Here is a 17,007-nt window from a genome sequence, read left to right on the forward strand (position 1 = left end):
GACTCGGCTTGGTGCCAGAATACTGGAAATTTGCAAATATTACACCCTTGTTTAAAAACCATGCGTGGATAAACTGAGCAATTGCAGACCAGTCAGTTTAACTTCAGTGGTGGGGAAACTTGTAGAAACAGCGATTCAGGACAAAATTTAATTGTCATTAAGAGACAGGTGTGAGTTATTTAAGGGAAGCCAGCATAGCTATCTTGAGTGAAAATTGTATTTAATTAATTTACTCAAGATTTTTGACGAGGTAACAGAGGGTTAGTGAGGCTAAGGTTGGAGTGGTATACACTGCCTTTCAAAAATCATTTGGTAAACTACCAGGCAACCGATTTTTGAATCAAGTTATAGGTCATAAAATAAAATAGACAGTAACAACATGGATACAAAATTAGTTAAGGGTGACCAGAAATAGAGGGAAGTGGTTAATGAATAGTCTGGGGATTTGAGTAAGATTTAGAATTGACGACTCCAAAAGCTTGTGATGAGACCCTTGCTCTTATTGATATAAACTAATGATCATGGTGTACAAGGCACAATTTTAAAGGAGGCAGATTATACAAAACTTGGAAGCGTTGTGAAATGTGAGGATGATAGTATAGAACTTTGCAACAATAGAGGTTGGTGGACAGGTAGACAAGGATCAGATTACATTCAAATGGAGAAGTGTGAAGGCATTAATTTTGCAGGCAGAATGCAGAGAGACCACATGAAATAGTTTGCCATTTTAAAAGTGTGTAGGAGTGGGGACCTGGGTGCGTATGTAAAAATGTCATTGAAAGTAGTAAATAAGCATACCTCATCCTAGGCTTTATTAACAGGAGCATACAGTACAAAAGCAAGGAAATTATGTTTAACTTGTATTGTATAGAACATTGATTTGGCCTTAACTGAAGTACTGTATCTAATTCTGGGTGCCACACTTAAGGAAAGTTGTGAAAGCATTAATGACCATGCAAGAAATTGGTTTCATGGACAATCAACATCAATTTGATTGATGGTGTTGGGTCTGTTTGCCTTGTAGAGGAACAGCTTGAAAGGAGAGTTGATAGAGGTTTTCACAATCGATTATCAACAGTCTGTTAGTGGAAGGATTGAGAATGGGACGTGGTATGGACTAGGCCACATCCTCTCAAACTATTCAGAAGATAATTGAGACCCTAACTGTTTTTCTTATTTTAAAGGTAAATGTAAGATGTTGCATTCCAAATGCAATTTGATTGGTCAAGCTACCGGATTTCAAGCAAAACACATTTTATTCATCCACCAGAGTTAAAATACAACAAAAGTCAGAAGAAATTAGAATAACTTAACACTATTGGAAAACTTAACAGAATAATAGATACAATAACTTTTAAAGATTTACATTTTACATATTACAAATTACATTTTTATCAGCATTAAATCCAACTGTTTTATGAAATACAAATGCAGTCAGTTCTGCTACAACACATGTTCCAGCGGCGCAAATTGGCTATAACACAACTGATTAATAGGGAAATGTTACTGCTAAAATGCGAACATGTGTTGGCTATAACGTGATTCATTGGTGCACAGAGGAGTATGCATCAACATCACATGATCGCTTTGCAGGTTTTGTCCTGAGTATGTGCAATGTTAGCATTGAAAGAGTCTCTGTGCCAAAGTTTCAGTTTGGATGAGACAAGTCTATAACAGAAGCGAATGCCATCAAAAGGAAGAAGATGAAATCCAGGATGCGGCACCACGAGAGCTTTACACCTCTGTTTTGTCTTCTATTCTGTAGGAAATTGAGAAGCAGTTGCAGCTCTTAGAGAGCAATGATGACAACGCAGAACACAGCAGGGTAGCTGTTTGTGGAATAATATCTTATTTGGCACCTTATGAACAGCTTCTTCATTAAAGAAGAAAAAGGGCAAAGCAACAAAAACTGGATAAAAACCAAAAGACCTGCAGATGTTGTAAATAAGGAACAAAAGCAGAGGTTACTGGAAAAGCTCAGCAAGGAATTAAGGGTTACAGGGAGAATGTGGGTAAGTGGATTTGAAATGCCCATCAGCCATGATCAAATGGCAGAGTGGACTCAATAGGCCGAATGGCCTTACTTCCACTCCTATGTCTTATGGTCTTATGGTCTGACAGCATCCGTGAAAAAAAAGTCCGAGTTCATGTTTCGGGTCTGATGACCCTTCCTCAGACCAGGTGGTAGCTGGCAAAACATCGGTTTATCTGCGGAGAATAGGGAGGGGGATGGGATAGGGAGTAAACAGTAGGATAAAGGATAGAGCCCAAAGAGAGAGAAGAACAGTTGGATGGACAAAGGAGTTCATAATGATCTGGTTGAGAGGGTGAATTGTTGTTAATGGGGACTATTAGTGACCAACAATAGGTACAGTGTAATTGCAGGTAATGTGATAACATGGCCTGGTGTAAGGGGTAGGGGTCTAGGACATAGGAGAGTTTAGGCCCTAAACTTATTGAACTTGATATTGAGTCCATAGGGTTGCAGGGTCCCCAAGAAGAAAATGAGGTGTTATTCTTCCAGCTTGCGTTGAGCTTTGCTGGAACCCTGCAGCAAGCCTGAGATAGAGATGTTGGCCAAGGAACAGGGTGGTATGTTAAGGTGGCAGGAAACAGGTAGTTCAGGATCTTTTTAGTGAGCAGAATGTAGATATTCTGCAAAGTGGTCACCCAGTCTACGTTTCGTTTCCCCAATGTAAAGGGAACCACATTGTGGGCAACGAATGCGGTAGGCTAGATTATGGGAAGTGCAGGTGAAGTGTTGCTTAACCTGGAAGATACGTTTGGGCCCTTGGATACTGGGGAGGGAAGAGGTAAATGGGCAGGTGTTGCACCTTCACCAGTTGCAGGGTGGGGCTGAGGGGGTGTTTTGGGGGTGAAGGAAGAGAAGAGCAGGGTGTCCCAGAGGGAACGGTTCCTGCGGAAGGCAGACAAGGGAGTGGGGGAGAATATGTGTCTGGTGGTGACATCTTGCTGGAGGTGACGGAAATGGCGTCTGATGATCTTCTGGATGTGGATGCTGGTGGGACAGTAGGTAAGGATAAGGGGAACTCTATTGCTGTTGCAGGAGGGAAGACAAGGGGTGAGGGCAGAAGTGCAGGAGATGGGTTGGACCTGGTTAAGGCCCTGGTCAACAACGGAGCTGGGGAATCCTCAGTCGAGGAAGAAGATGGACATTTTTGAAGGGTCCCCCGACAAAGTTGGCATCTTCTAAACATATACGATGGAGACAGAGGAACTGAGAGAATGTGATGGAGTCTTTACAGGAAGCAGAGTATGAGTAAGTATAATCCAGGTAGCTGTTGGAGTCAGTGGGTCAGCAAAAACTGGATGCCTTTTTTAAGCTACCCCCAAGAAACAGTCAAAAGACAATGAACCACAGCCATCCACTCCTGGATTTATTATTTTCTGCTTTAACCCTGCAACCACAACTGCACCCGAAGGTGGTGGTGATGATGATGATGATGAAGAAGACACCCTCAAACCCTACATTAACAACACAGCAACCTCAAAACCTCGCCCCCCCCCCCCATCAAGTCATCTTGACATTTTTCAAGGCAAGATATTAAATTTATTTTTATTTCATTATTAGATATGAATTAAACATTCATTCAAACTGTGCTATCCTTTGAGTTAGGCTTTTGAGTGATTTCAAGTGATACTTTTTGGTGGTCTGCCCTAACACTTCCCTTCCCAGAAGACCCAGTTTTATTCTGTAGCATGATTTTCTATAAGGCACTGTTGTACAGGAACTCATTCATTTATAATGTAATAGTAGAACTGACCGTTATATACATTACTTTGCTGAAGAGGATCTACGTTGTATAAATACCTATATAACAACATGATTATATAGTGCGCTTGAATATTGAGATAGACTTGTGAAAAACATGTAAGGTCGTTCGCAATAAGAGCTATTTTTAAGAATAATATATTGCTTTGATTTGCATGCAGATCTTTATGCAATAAATTTTTAATATAAAACTTAGGAGCACTGTCAATGGTAAGAATGATCGTAGCTGAGATGCCTACTGGCATTTATTGCAAGCAGAATTTGAACATCCTTGGGGGTTTTTCTGTTTAATGTCAGAATTTTATAGAATAATGCTGAGCAGAAGTTGCAATAAACAGCACAGTGGATTTCATGCAAGAGCTTTAATAATGCAAAACTTAACAAAAAAGTCAACCTTTTCTATTTTCATTACCATGAAATGCTCTGTAAAAATGATAAAAACTTGAGATATTTAACTTATGATCATTTTAACTTTCATAAGCTCTCCAATTAAAACATAGAAGCGAAATATCAATGATTTGCAGGATTGACAAATGAAACTGATAGATTCCATGAAAGTCAATCACACCTTCAGACAGCAGGAGAAAAGCAGAGACAGACACATTTTAATTGGCTGATGAGCTGTGAGATGCACATCCTGTTATGTTAAATACTGAATTCATTCAATGGTGAAGCATTCTAGCCAGAAGGAGTGTGGTTAGATTTAAAAGCTGATTTTCAGTGCATCAGTTTGAGTACTGTGAATGCAAGGAAACCAAAACCAAGATCAGCTGGATTATATGGAAATATTACAAACACTAGGATGAAGAAGAGTGGATTTAATAAACCACAGGATCCCACATTCAGCATTGAAAAAATAAGTCATATATTAGGTAAGGAAAATATTTTTTATGTTAACCTATTTTGCAATTGAATATTTCTATATGTTTTCCCTATATTTCAACTGATCATTGCGTGAATATTCTTAAACAGGAGAGTAATAGAGCAAACATACATTAATTATAAATGCAATAACCATTTGGGTTTATCAAGTTAAGCTTAATTAATTGATGTAAGGCAGAATTAGATGTAAATACAAGTAAAACAGAATCTTTACCATTTTTCTTCTAAAACTGTTGCAGTCTTGGATATATTTCGTAAACACAATTGATCTCAGCTTAATTGACTTGAAACTATTCAGCTAAAATCCTGAAGGAGAATGTTGGTTTAACTATATTTATAATATAGCATTACTAATTGCACAGTATTGAGTTTATATCTAAAATCAATTAATTAGAAATATAACTACTCTATTGTTTTAATATCATGAGTTTTAACTTGAGCATTCTGTTATTTGAGTAGATAAAATTATTTAAATAATTTAGTGTAGTCCTCAGTTGATTGATGTGCACATGCTGTAATTGTATCTATACCTTGTATGTCAATCAAGTAATAGCCACATATTATTAAACTGGTAACTTACTTTGCTTACAGCTTGTGCACTACCATTTTTCTCTTGTGATCTAATTTGAAATTCAAAAACTGAGGCAACAACTGTATTAACAATGGCTTTCCTTATCCAACGGTGGTTACAGAATACTGTCGTGATTTAAATTAATATTATTGTTTCCTGAAATTGCATAACTTTTTTTGCAATGATCAGATCAGAATTTTGAAAAATTCAAGATGAAATACCAGTTTGCAATACTGTTGATTCGATATTTCAATCCAAGCAAATGCCAAAATGTCAGAATCAATCTCTTTGGGGTAAATTTTGAATAGGAATCTCAGTGAAGATTATTTAATTTCAGTGTATAATGAAGATTTTAAAAACTGGTCTGTTGAAGTTTATGCTTCATCCAAGGTTCTGTGTTGAAATTTGGGCTTCCATCAAAAATTCTATAAGGCGAAAAGTACTTTGTATTGTATGCCTGAAATGAGTGTGTGACATATGATGAAGTCATAATATTGGTGAATTAACAGTTCACTGTTATTTAATATTTCATACATTACTTTTGCTTTGGGAATCTTCAGAAGAGCCAAATGTGATATCCTGGTTATATAAATACAAGATTATGTATAGAGATGTTTCAAAGTGCTTTTGAATTCAAAAGCTTTATTATGTAATGGAAAAGTAAACATAAAGGTAGTTACTTCTCTTCACCTGAATTTAATGGAAAAACACAAAATAGTCTTTCTGGGGCATCAGTTGCTAGGCAACATAAGGTGGAAGGTTTCTTAGGGGTCAAATTGTTAACAATAGTATGATATAAATTAGGGAGACATTAAGATAGCTAAGAAGTGTTGTGTGGTTAGTTGTTTTGCCACAGATCAGTTTTTGCATCTGAAATGATACATATTTTGATTTTACATGCCAATACATCAAAGCAAGTAGAAACAAACAATGGTTTTCCCCTTTTTAAACACCTCAAAGCTCTTTTTGTCACAATTCCTCATTTTGTCAGTGGTCTTAAAAAAATTTGCTTGATTAATGTCACATAGGAGGTGGGTTAAAACAATTTAACTTAGCATTAAAAAACCGGGTTCTTGATTTTTGACATTTTGTGATTATAAAATGGGTAATAACAAACTCGTATTATTATTATGTTTTATTATTTTCATTTCCACTGACTTTTTTAGTGTGAGTGCGCCTTCTCTGCCTGGTAGGTTCAGATGGCAGAACTTAAAAATCTTTACCCTGTTCCCATTATTCATGTCGAACACTAAAATATATTTTTGATATACATTCTCAGCCAAGAGGCATATCCAGCGTTGTCCCTGGGAACAGTAATAAAGTGGAAATGTTAAGTGGTTGGTAATCTAAAGGCTGAGCATAATGTTCTGGAGACATGATGTCTAATAGAAGCCGGTGAACTAAAATGCAAAAATATCAATTTGGAATATAAGAAAAAACATGGCTCGTGTTTATCCTACAAATACTGGATTGTCATAAGAACCCTACTCTAGTTTGCAAATGCCTTTTAAGGAAAGACATCTCCCATTCTTACCTGGTCTGGTTTACATATGACTCTAGACCCACAGCAATGTGGTTGGCTATTAACTGACTTCTGAATTAGCCTAGCCAGCCTGTCAGTTGTCAAGAAAATAACTCACTGCCATCTTCTATCGGACAATTAAGGATGGATAATAATTGCTAGCTTTGCCAATGATGCCCACATAATATGAGTAATTTGAAAGTTATAATCAGCTTGCTGTCAAAGTACAAAAAAGAACAAAATGAGAATGTAAGAGTTCCAAAGCTGTTGAACAGTAATTTTCATGCCCTATGTTTTATATACAAGTTAAACTCAATATAGTACCTTTTCTTGAGTTATACTAAAGTAAGCAGATTGCCACTTCCGCAATACTAGGAGAAGGGAGTTGATCCTGCTGGTATTAACAACAAAGAAATCTACAGCACAGGAATAGGCCCTTCGGCCCTCCAAGCCTGCGCCAATCAAGATCCTCTGTCTAACCTGTCATCTATTTTCTAACAGTCTGTGTCCATTTGCTCCCTGCCCATCCATGTACCTGTCTAAATATATCTTAAAAGACGCAAACGTGTCTGCGTCTACCACCTCCGCTGGCAACGCGTTCCAGGCGCCCACCACGCTCTGTGTAAAGAACTTTCCACGCATATCTCCCCTAAACTTTCCTCCTCTCACTTTGAACTCATGACCCCTAGTAATTGAGTCTCCCACTCTGGGAAAAAGCTTTTTGCTATTCACCCTGTCTATACCCCTCATGATTTTGTAGACCTCGAATCAGGTCCCCCCTCAATCTCCGTCTTTCTAATGAAAATAATCCTAATCTACTCAACCTCTCTTCATAGCTAGCACCCTCCATACCAGGCAACATCCTGGTGAACCTCCTCTGCACCCTCTCCAAAGCATCCACATCCTTTTGGTAATGTGGCAACCAGAACTGTACACAGTACTCCAAATGTGGCCGAACCAAAATCCTATACAACTGCAACATAACCTGCCAACTCTTGTACTTAACACCCCGTCCAATGAAGGAAAGCATGCCATATGCCGCCTTGACCACCCTATTGACCTGCATTGTCACCTTCAGAGAATAATGGCCCTGAACACCCAGATCTCTCTGTTCATCAATTTTCCCTAGGACTTTTCCATTTACTGTATAGTTCGCCCTTGAATTTGATTTTCCAAAATGCATCACCTCGCATTTGCCTGGATTGAACTCTATCTGCCCAACTCTCCAGTCTACCTACATTCTGCTGTAATTTCTGACAGTCCCCTTCACTATCAGCTACACCACTAATCTTAGTGTCATCAGCAAACTTGCTGATCAGACCACCTACACCTTCCTCCAGATTATTTACATATATCACAAACAACAGTGGTCCCAGCACAGATATCTGTGGAACACCACTGGTTACAGGTCTCCAATTTGAGAAATTCCCTTCTACTACTACCCTCTGTCTCCTATTGCCCAGCAAGTTTTTTATCCATCTAGCTAGCACACCCTGGACCCCATGTGACTTCACTTTCTCCATCAGCCTGCCATGGGGAACCTTATCAAACGCCTTACTGAAGTCCATGTATATGACATCTACAGCCTTTCCCTCATCAATCAACTTTGTCACGTCCTCAAAGAATTCTATTAAGTTGGTAAGACATGACCTTCCCTGTACAAAACCATGTTGCCTATCACTGATAAGCCCATTTTCTTCCAAATGGGAATAGATCCTATCCCTCAGTATCTTCTCCAGTAGCTTCCCTCCCACTGACGTCAGGCTCACCGGTCGATAATTACCTGGATTATCCTTGCTGCCCTTTTTAAACAAGGGGACAACATTAGCAAGTCTCCAGTCCTCTGGGACCTCACCCGTGTCTAAGGACACTGCAAAGATATCTGTCAGGGCCCCGGCTATTTCCTCTCTTGCTTCCCTCAGCAACCTGGGATAGATCCCATCCGGACCTGGGGACTTGTCCACCTTAATGTTTATGCATTGTTTATGCTAGTCCCCTCATTCAACAGTAGAGATACAAGGTAGAACTGTAGACACAATTCCCATGTTGTGGTGTAGACTGGCAAGTGACCATCAACGTGAAACTTGTGTAGGACAGGTTAATTGACTTCCATCAACTTGTCAAGCAATAAATTCTCACTTTCAGAGAAAGTATTGTGCACATCATCCTGTCATCTAGGCAGGGCTGCAGCTGTTTCGTTGCATTGTGTGAAGATTTCCTAGTCTCAGTTTTACTGAAGTTGTACTCAACTGTTCTTGTGCCATTGACCCTGGTAGGCTTCACACAGCTGAGGAAACCCTTGCGATAGCTGGTAAAACAAGAATGATAGGTTAAATCTTGCAATAATTTCCTACTTGAGTATTTTAATTAACTACATATGTATTCACTTGTAGGATGTGGAAGTTGCTGGCTGGCCAGCATTTTAGTGTCCATCCCTAGTTCGCCTTGAGGAGGTGATGGTGAGCTGCCTCCTTGAATTGCTGCAGTTCGCGTTCAGTAGGTTGACCCATAATGCCCTTAGGGAGGGAATTCCACGATTTTGACGCATCAGCACTGAAGGAATGGGGATATATTTTTAAGTCAGGATGGTGAGCGGCTTGGAGGAGAACTTGCAGGTGATGTTCCCATATATTTGCTGCCCTTTCCCTCTAGATTGAAGTGGTCATGGATTTGGAAGGCCCTGTCTAAGGATCTTGTAGATAATACACACTGCTGTTACTGAGTGTCAGTGATGGAGGGAGTGGATGCTTGAGGAATGTTGCTAATCAAGTCGGCTGCTTTGACCTTGATACTGTCAAACTTCTTGAGTGCTTGTTGGCACTGCTTCCATCCAGGCAAGTGATGAGTATTCTATCACACTCCTGACTTGTGTCTTGTAGATGGCAGACAGGCTTTGGGGAGTCAGGAAGTGAGTTACTTGACACAGTATTTCTAGCCTTTGATCTGGTCTTATAGCCATTGCTTTTATGTGACAAGTCCAGTTCAGTTTCTGGTCACTGATAACTCCTAAGATGTTGACGGGGGTGGGTGTCAGTGATAGTAATACCACTGAATGTCAAGTGGTGGTGATTAGTTTGTGTCTTACTGGAGATGGTCATTGCCTAACATTTGTGTGACATGAATGAAAATTGTACCGTCATCGGTGAACATCCCCACTTCTGACCTCTATGTTGGAGAGTAGGTCATTGATGAAGCAGCTGAAGGTGGCTGAGCCAATTACATTACCCCGGAGCTCCTGCTCAGGTGTCTTGGTGCTGAGTTGATTGGCCTCCCAAAATCACAATTATCTTCCTAATTTACCATTCCCGACTCCACCTAGTGCAGTGTTTGCCTGATATCCAGTGTTTGCAGTTTTTGTTTAGGGATCATTGATGCCACACTTGGTCAAACATGGCTTTGATGACAAGGGCTGTCATTTTTAACTCCCCACACCTGACAGTGACATAGGGGATAATAAAATGTGAGGCTGTGTTCATCCCTAGGCCCGAAATGTCAGCTTTTGTGCTCCTGAGATGCTGCTTGGCCTGCTGTGTTCATCCAGCCTCACATTTTATTATCTTGGATTCTCCAGCATCTGCAGTTCCCATTATCAGTGACATAGGGGAACTTCTTTTTAACGTTTTTACATCAACCTGTTAAAGCACACTTTGGGAGCATAGAGGATACCTTGACTGTGTCACAACAACTCAACTGTGGAGAGTCACAGAGGTGTACAGCATGGGAATAGACCCTTTGGTCCAACTTGTCCATACCAATCAGATATCCTAAATTTGGTGCATATGCCTCTAAACCCTTCCTATTCATATACCCATCCTGATAACTTTTAAATGTTGTAATTGTAACACTTCCACCTTTACCTCTGACAGCTCATATCATATTTGCACCATCCTCTGAGAAAAAGTTGCCCCTTAGGTTGGTTTTAAATCTTTCCCCTCTCACCTTAAACCTATGCCTGCTGGTTTGGGACATCCCCACCCTGGCAAAAATGGATTAGCTATTCACCCTATCCATGATGTTATAAACCCTTATGAGGTCATCCTGTTAGCCTCCGACACTCCAGGTCAAGTAGTCCCAGCCTATTCAACCTCTCCCTATTGCTTAAACCCTGCAACCTTAGCAACATCCTTCTAAATCTTTAATGAACTCTTTCAAGTTTTACAACATCCTTCCTGCAGCAGGGAGACCAGAACTAAATACAGTATCCCAATCGTGGCCTAAACAATGTCCCGTACAGCTAACATGACCTCCCAAATCCTGCACACAATGCACTGACCAATAAAAGCAAGGATACCAAACACTTTCTTCACTATCCTATTGCCCAGGGAAACCAGGAACTATGAAGGTGCACTTCAAGGTCTCTTTGTTCAGCAACACTCGCCAGGACCTTACCATTAAGTGTATAAGTCCTGTCTTGATCTGTTTGCTTGCCTGTGAACCCAAATTAAGCCTGGAAGTACTGGGTGAGGGTGAGGGAGCCGTCGCTTTGGATTGCCGATCCAATGTCAGTTTTTTCAGTTGTAACCCCTCAACCACTGCCTACCCACACCACCCGCTTCCGGTTCACATCCAATCACACCTCCCCTTTTGTAGTTAAAATTCTGCCTGTTGAGTGTGGGTGGGACAGTGTGGAGCCTTAAACTCTGCAGCCAAAACATCCTGAGTGCTGTTTCAAAGTGAAATTTGCCAGGGCATAATAATTAACAGTATCAAAAGGAACAGATTTGACAGTTGCATTTATTAATACAAAATGAAACCTGCATCCGTGATAATGCCAGTAAAGAGGACTGGTCACATAGACTCCCCTTGTTTTGACTGCCAAGTTATTCAGTTGCTGTGATGGGACTGGATCAGAGAAAGAATGGTCTGTTTCCCTGATATTGCATGAGGTTTGTGAATGCTGTGGCATAAAGGGTCTGGCAAAAAGAAAATGAAGTTATCATCAGAAAGAGCACTGTGAAAAAGAGATAACAGCAATGCAGAAAACAATATAATGACTCTACCTGAAAAGAGGATGTATGAAGCTTTACATCTGTTCATAATATTTATCACCCTTGTGGCAACTACCTAGTACTTCCTATTTCTTAGTGTAATGAGCTTGTTGAAACTGCTGCTTTTTAAAGATGGTGACTCATGCAATGATGGTAAATCATGCATAATAAAGGTTGACTCATTTGAGGCTATCAACACAGAACTAGTGTATGGAAGCTGAGTGAAAAAGTGACACTGCAAAACTGTCAGCTATTTCTGAGAGATGGTGTATGATGGGAATGTTGAGTTGCAATTGCTGAACACTGGACAGAAAGAATATGTAGAGTAGGAAGAAGAAAAGGAGGCCACTCACTGAAGGAAGCACAAGCTCCCTTTCATCCTCCTTCAAACGTAGAGGCAAGATCTCTGGCCCTGTATTCAAAAGATTAGAATTCTTTCAGATCACTGCAGACTCTTGAATGGTGACAAGTGCAGAACAGTCTGAATGCTGCTTTTAAGGTGATGGTGATGATGCCCAGTAGTGAAAGCATGCAGATGTTCTTGTAGTGAATGGTTGCCTCAGACATATCTGCAATGGAACTCCTTAAATTTGAAGTCTTATCAGCTTCACTCTGTCTCTGTGTCTCTGTCTCTGTCTCTGTCTCTCTCTCTCTCTCCAATGTCCTAACAAGCGTAATACAGTCCCTCCATTATATTGTATCTACCATCATGGACAGATTCTGATATAAAGAAATGAATGCTTTTTCCAATAACAGGAGTAGTTCGTAGATTTCACAAATAAAACCTCTGATGTGGCCAAAACTCTTTATTTGTAAGTATTATTGTAAAAATGGACTGCTAAAATACCTCATATGACAAGCAATACAACAGAAAATTAGATTGCAGGACATTAAAGTCATAGAGATGTACAACACATAAACAAACCTTTTGGCCCACCTGATCCATGCCAACCAGATATCCTAAATTAATTTTACATTCTGATATCAAAAATAGATTAAATTTCATTTATTTGAATACCGGTATCTGCTTCAGATTTGGTGCTGAGAAGATTTTTCAACATGAAAGCTGGACGCTTATGCACAATGTCATGGATAACAATGCCCAGGTCTTATATTTGAGTTCCAGTTCTGAAGAAGGGTCACTGGACCTGAAACATCGACTTGCTGTCTTTCCAGAAATGCTGCCAGACCTGCTGAGTTTCTTCAGCAATTTCTGTTTTTGTTCCTGCATCTGCAGTTCTTTCTTTTTTATGACATACTTCTAGTTGACTACATCCCCTGTTGAGGTGTTCTTGGAGCATGGTAGCTAGAAAATTAGCTGTTATAACCTACTTGCCATGAACATTGCATTAGCTGGAGTGTAATTTAGAATCAGCATTCTGTTTATCATAGACATTGCATTTGTTTAAGTAGCAATGATCTCTAACTAACTAATAAGTGAGGTACTGCTGCACAGTGACCCTTCAAATTTATGGGGTGGGTCTTAATGGTCATGATGGAATCTGGTGGAAATAGGGAAAATTTATGAAATGATGGTGTCTCTCAGTTTTGCCAATGCATTCTGTCCTTTCAATACCTTAACCTACCTGTGAAAAGGCATTGGAAGATTGCCAAATCAGATAGGGATCTACTTTTGGATTACCAGGTCATGACCCAATAATATCATCAGCTTCTTAACATCATTCTAACTTCGATATTTGTAAGACTCATGCAGAATCAGCAATGATGATGGAAGCCATGGTGGCCAAAAGTAACCAGGGCAAATTTAAAAATGTATTTTTTTTGTGGAATTATCATGGGCTAATTTGAATAGTCACTGCTAAGCTACTAAACGTCATCTCCTGCCCTGCCCTTGCCTATTGTTTACCATATTTTATGTCAACTAACACCTTTCACTACTGTTAACTTAAAAGTAGGACTTTTGCTCTTACCCACCAGCGTGAGATAACTCCAACCAGTCCTGGGCATGAAACTATCCTGCTTTATTCAAAAAGACAGTGTGTCAAAATCATGGTGAATGCCCCCCTCCTCCTCCGAAATTGCAGTTCCAATTGCTTTTTTAATTACATATAGAATATGTACAATGTAACTTGGGTCAATAAATTTTTGTTTTGACAGTTTCAGAAAGCAATAAAAAAAAGTATTGTGGCTGGCTGAAGATTTGACGATCAAGTTGCATGCCACTTCTCCATGATAGGCTATGTAATAGCCCCTTAGACGAGAAACGAAGGAGGTTGGTGGCAGAACTCTACCCTAAACACAAGCCAATAGGATGTGTTAGAGATAATGGGAACTGCAGATGCTAGAGATTCCAAGATAATAAAATGTGAGGCTGGATGAACACAGCAGGCCAAGCAGCATCTCAGGAGCACAAAAGCTGACGTTTCGGGCCTAGACCCTTCATCAGAGAGGGGGATGGGGGGAGGGAACTGGAATAAATAGGGAGAGAGGGGGAGGCGGACCGAAGATGGAGAGTAAAGAAGATAGGTGGAGAGAGTATAGGTGGGGAGGTAGGGAGGGGATAGGTCAGTCCAGGGAAGACGGACAGGTCAAGGAGGTGGGATGAGGTTAGTAGGTAGCTGGGGGTGCGGCTTGGGGTGGGAGGAAGGGATGGGTGAGAGGAAGAACCGGTTAGGGGGGCAGAGACAGGTTGGACTGGTTTTGGGATGCAGTGGGTGGGGGGGAAGAGCTGGGCTGGTTGTGTGGTACAGTGGGGGGAGGGGATGAACTGGGCTGGTTTAGGGATGCAGTGGGGGAAGGGGAGATTTTGAAACTGGTGAAGTCCACATTGATACCATATGGCTGCAGGGTTCCCAGGCGGAATATGAGTTGCTGTTCCTGCAACCTTCGGGTGGCATCATTGTGGCAGTGCAGGAGGCCCATGATGGACATGTCATCTAGAGAATGGGAGGGGGAGTGGAAATGGTTTGCGACTGGGAGGTGCAGTTGTTTATTGCGAACTGAGCGGAGGTGTTCTGCAAAGCGGTCCCCAAGCCTCCGCTTGGTTTGCAGAACACCTCCACTCAGTTCGCAATAAACAACTGCACCTCCCAGTCGCAAACCATTTCCACTCCCCCTCCCATTCTCTAGATGACATGTCCATCATGGGCCTCCTGCAGTGCCACAATGATGCCACCCGAAGGTTGCAGGAACAGCAACTCATATTCCGCCTGGGAACCCTGCAGCCCAATGGTATCAAGGTGGACTTCACCAGTTTCAAAATCTCCCCTTCCCCTACTGCATCCCTAAACCAGCCCAGTTCGTCCCCTCCCCCCACTGCACCACACAACCAGCCCAGCTCTTCCCCCCCACCCACTGCATCCCAAAACCAGTCCAACCTGTCTCTGCCTCCCTAACCGGTTCTTCCTCTCACCCATCCCTTCCTCCCACCCCAAGCCGCACCCCCAGCTACCTACTAACCTCATCCCACCTCCTTGACCTGTCCGTCTCCCCTGGACTGACCTATCCCCTCCCTACCTCCCCACCTATACTCTCCTCTCCACCTATCTTCTTTACTCTCCATCTTCGGTCCGCCTCCCCCTCTCTCCCTATTTATTCCAGAACCCCCACCCCATCCCCCTCTCTGATGAAGGGTCTAGGCCCGAAACGTCAGCTTTTGTGCTCCTGAGATGCTGCTGGGCCTGCTGTATTCATCCAGCCTCACATTTTATTACCAATAGGATGTGTTTCCTGTTTTTACCTTTTCTGACAAGTATTGGATTTGAATTTAATTTGTTTGGCTTTGCTTGGATTAAGCAGTCAATTTGGATCTGACCTAATGATCCTTTGAAGAAGCATTGTCTGGTCTCCATCTAATCATCTAATATGTGATTTAGTTAACTTTTTTTAGAAAAGCTTTCAGGATCAATCCTTGCAATTTGTTGAGTTAATAAATCTTGACTGGGGGAAGGGTGATTGTTGTGCTGCTGTTTATTAAGTTTCACTGGATTGGTGAGGCATTTTATCAGGCAATGTGTTTTATTTTTGTCTTTGCTACTATGGTTGAAGAACATCCCCATGTTATTTCATCAGTCATGTATAAATATGCAGGCAATTTTGGTCTTGTAAAAGCATCTTTAAGAATGAATTAATTTTTTTAGAATCCATAGCATAGAGTTCCTACCATGGACACAATCAGGAAATTGCATCTGAAATTGGGTCTTCAGCTGGGTTTAAAATTCCACTAAAAGTCCTTATTTTTGAAACCTTCTTAAACCCTGCAATGCTCTGAGATTTTGCTTTCTTCTGATGCTATACTTGTTGTGTATCTTTTTGTTTCTTGAGTAATCATTTACTGCTGTGAAAGCCAAAAGCTCATGGTTTCAACCATGAATATTCCCTTTTCTCCACCTCTGTCCTCTCAAGATGTTCCTTTAAATCACTTCCTACTTTTATCATTTATTCTTTTAACAAAAATGCCAAAACTCCATTTGTCGTCCTTATTACGTGCTGTACCTGCGTACTCATTTTCTGTGATTCACGCACAAAAGTAATATGGAAGTGTATTGAAGTGTTTCTCTATTTTAGACAATTATTTGCCTTTTTATTTTTTCAACTGAAGTGGATAATCTCTCAATTTTCCAGTTTAAGCTTCATTTGCCAAATTTTAGCCTATTCACCTATCCTCTCCTTACCCATTTGTAAATTCCTTATTTCTTCATTGCAACTTACTTTCCCACCTATTTCAGTGTCATACAAATTTGGCTGATGTACTTTCTATCCCCATATTCAAGTCATTAATAAAATTGTAAATAGTTGGGGCCCAAGCACCATAGTAATTACATTCATCCTCAAGGTTAAAAACTATTCTAGTAATTACGTTTTGCTAACCAGCAAAAGACTCATGTATGCCACCTGTCTGTTTTCTGTCGGTTAGCGAATCCCCTATCAAAGCTAAAAATGATTTCAATTTACTTTATTTACACCTGTACCTTATTTCTTTATTTGCCTCCTGTAAAATGTCAGCTGCTCATGGACTTATTCATGAAATTTCTCATTTTCTTGATTTCTCACAGATGTGGCAAATATTTTCAGCATGCTATTTTAGTATTGTTGTTCTTATATATTTGAATGTCTTTTGGTGTCTCTTAGATAAATTTGACAATGTTACAGTTTAGATAGACCTGATTCTTATGTTCAGTTTTGGGCTGTGTGGTTAAGAAGTGCTGAATTGTTTCATGTCAGGTGTGCCATGTCATCAGTTTAAACACAAATATATTTTGGAGTAGCCCTTTCAGGAGATGTGAGATGC

The 17,007-nt window shown here is 40.5% G+C and overlaps 1 protein-coding gene across 2 annotated transcripts in view; it reads left to right on the forward strand.

Moving 5' to 3' along the window:
- Nucleotides 1-4,474: 4,474 nt before the first annotated feature.
- The window catches only part of pde1a (phosphodiesterase 1A, calmodulin-dependent), a 462,032-nt gene continuing 449,499 nt past the window's right edge, over nt 4,475-17,007 (forward strand). The window contains exon 1 of one of the 2 annotated variants that reach the window (XM_059647187.1): nt 4,475-4,665. In XM_059647187.1, coding sequence (XP_059503170.1) covers nt 4,596-4,665 — 70 coding nt within the window. In that variant the 5' untranslated portion in view covers nt 4,475-4,595. The remainder of the gene's footprint in view (nt 4,666-17,007) is intronic. The other variant, XM_059647188.1, reaches the window with a different exon arrangement.

This window comes from Stegostoma tigrinum, chromosome 7, assembly GCF_030684315.1.
Source record: "Stegostoma tigrinum isolate sSteTig4 chromosome 7, sSteTig4.hap1, whole genome shotgun sequence".
Lineage (NCBI taxonomy): Eukaryota > Metazoa > Chordata > Chondrichthyes > Orectolobiformes > Stegostomatidae > Stegostoma > Stegostoma tigrinum.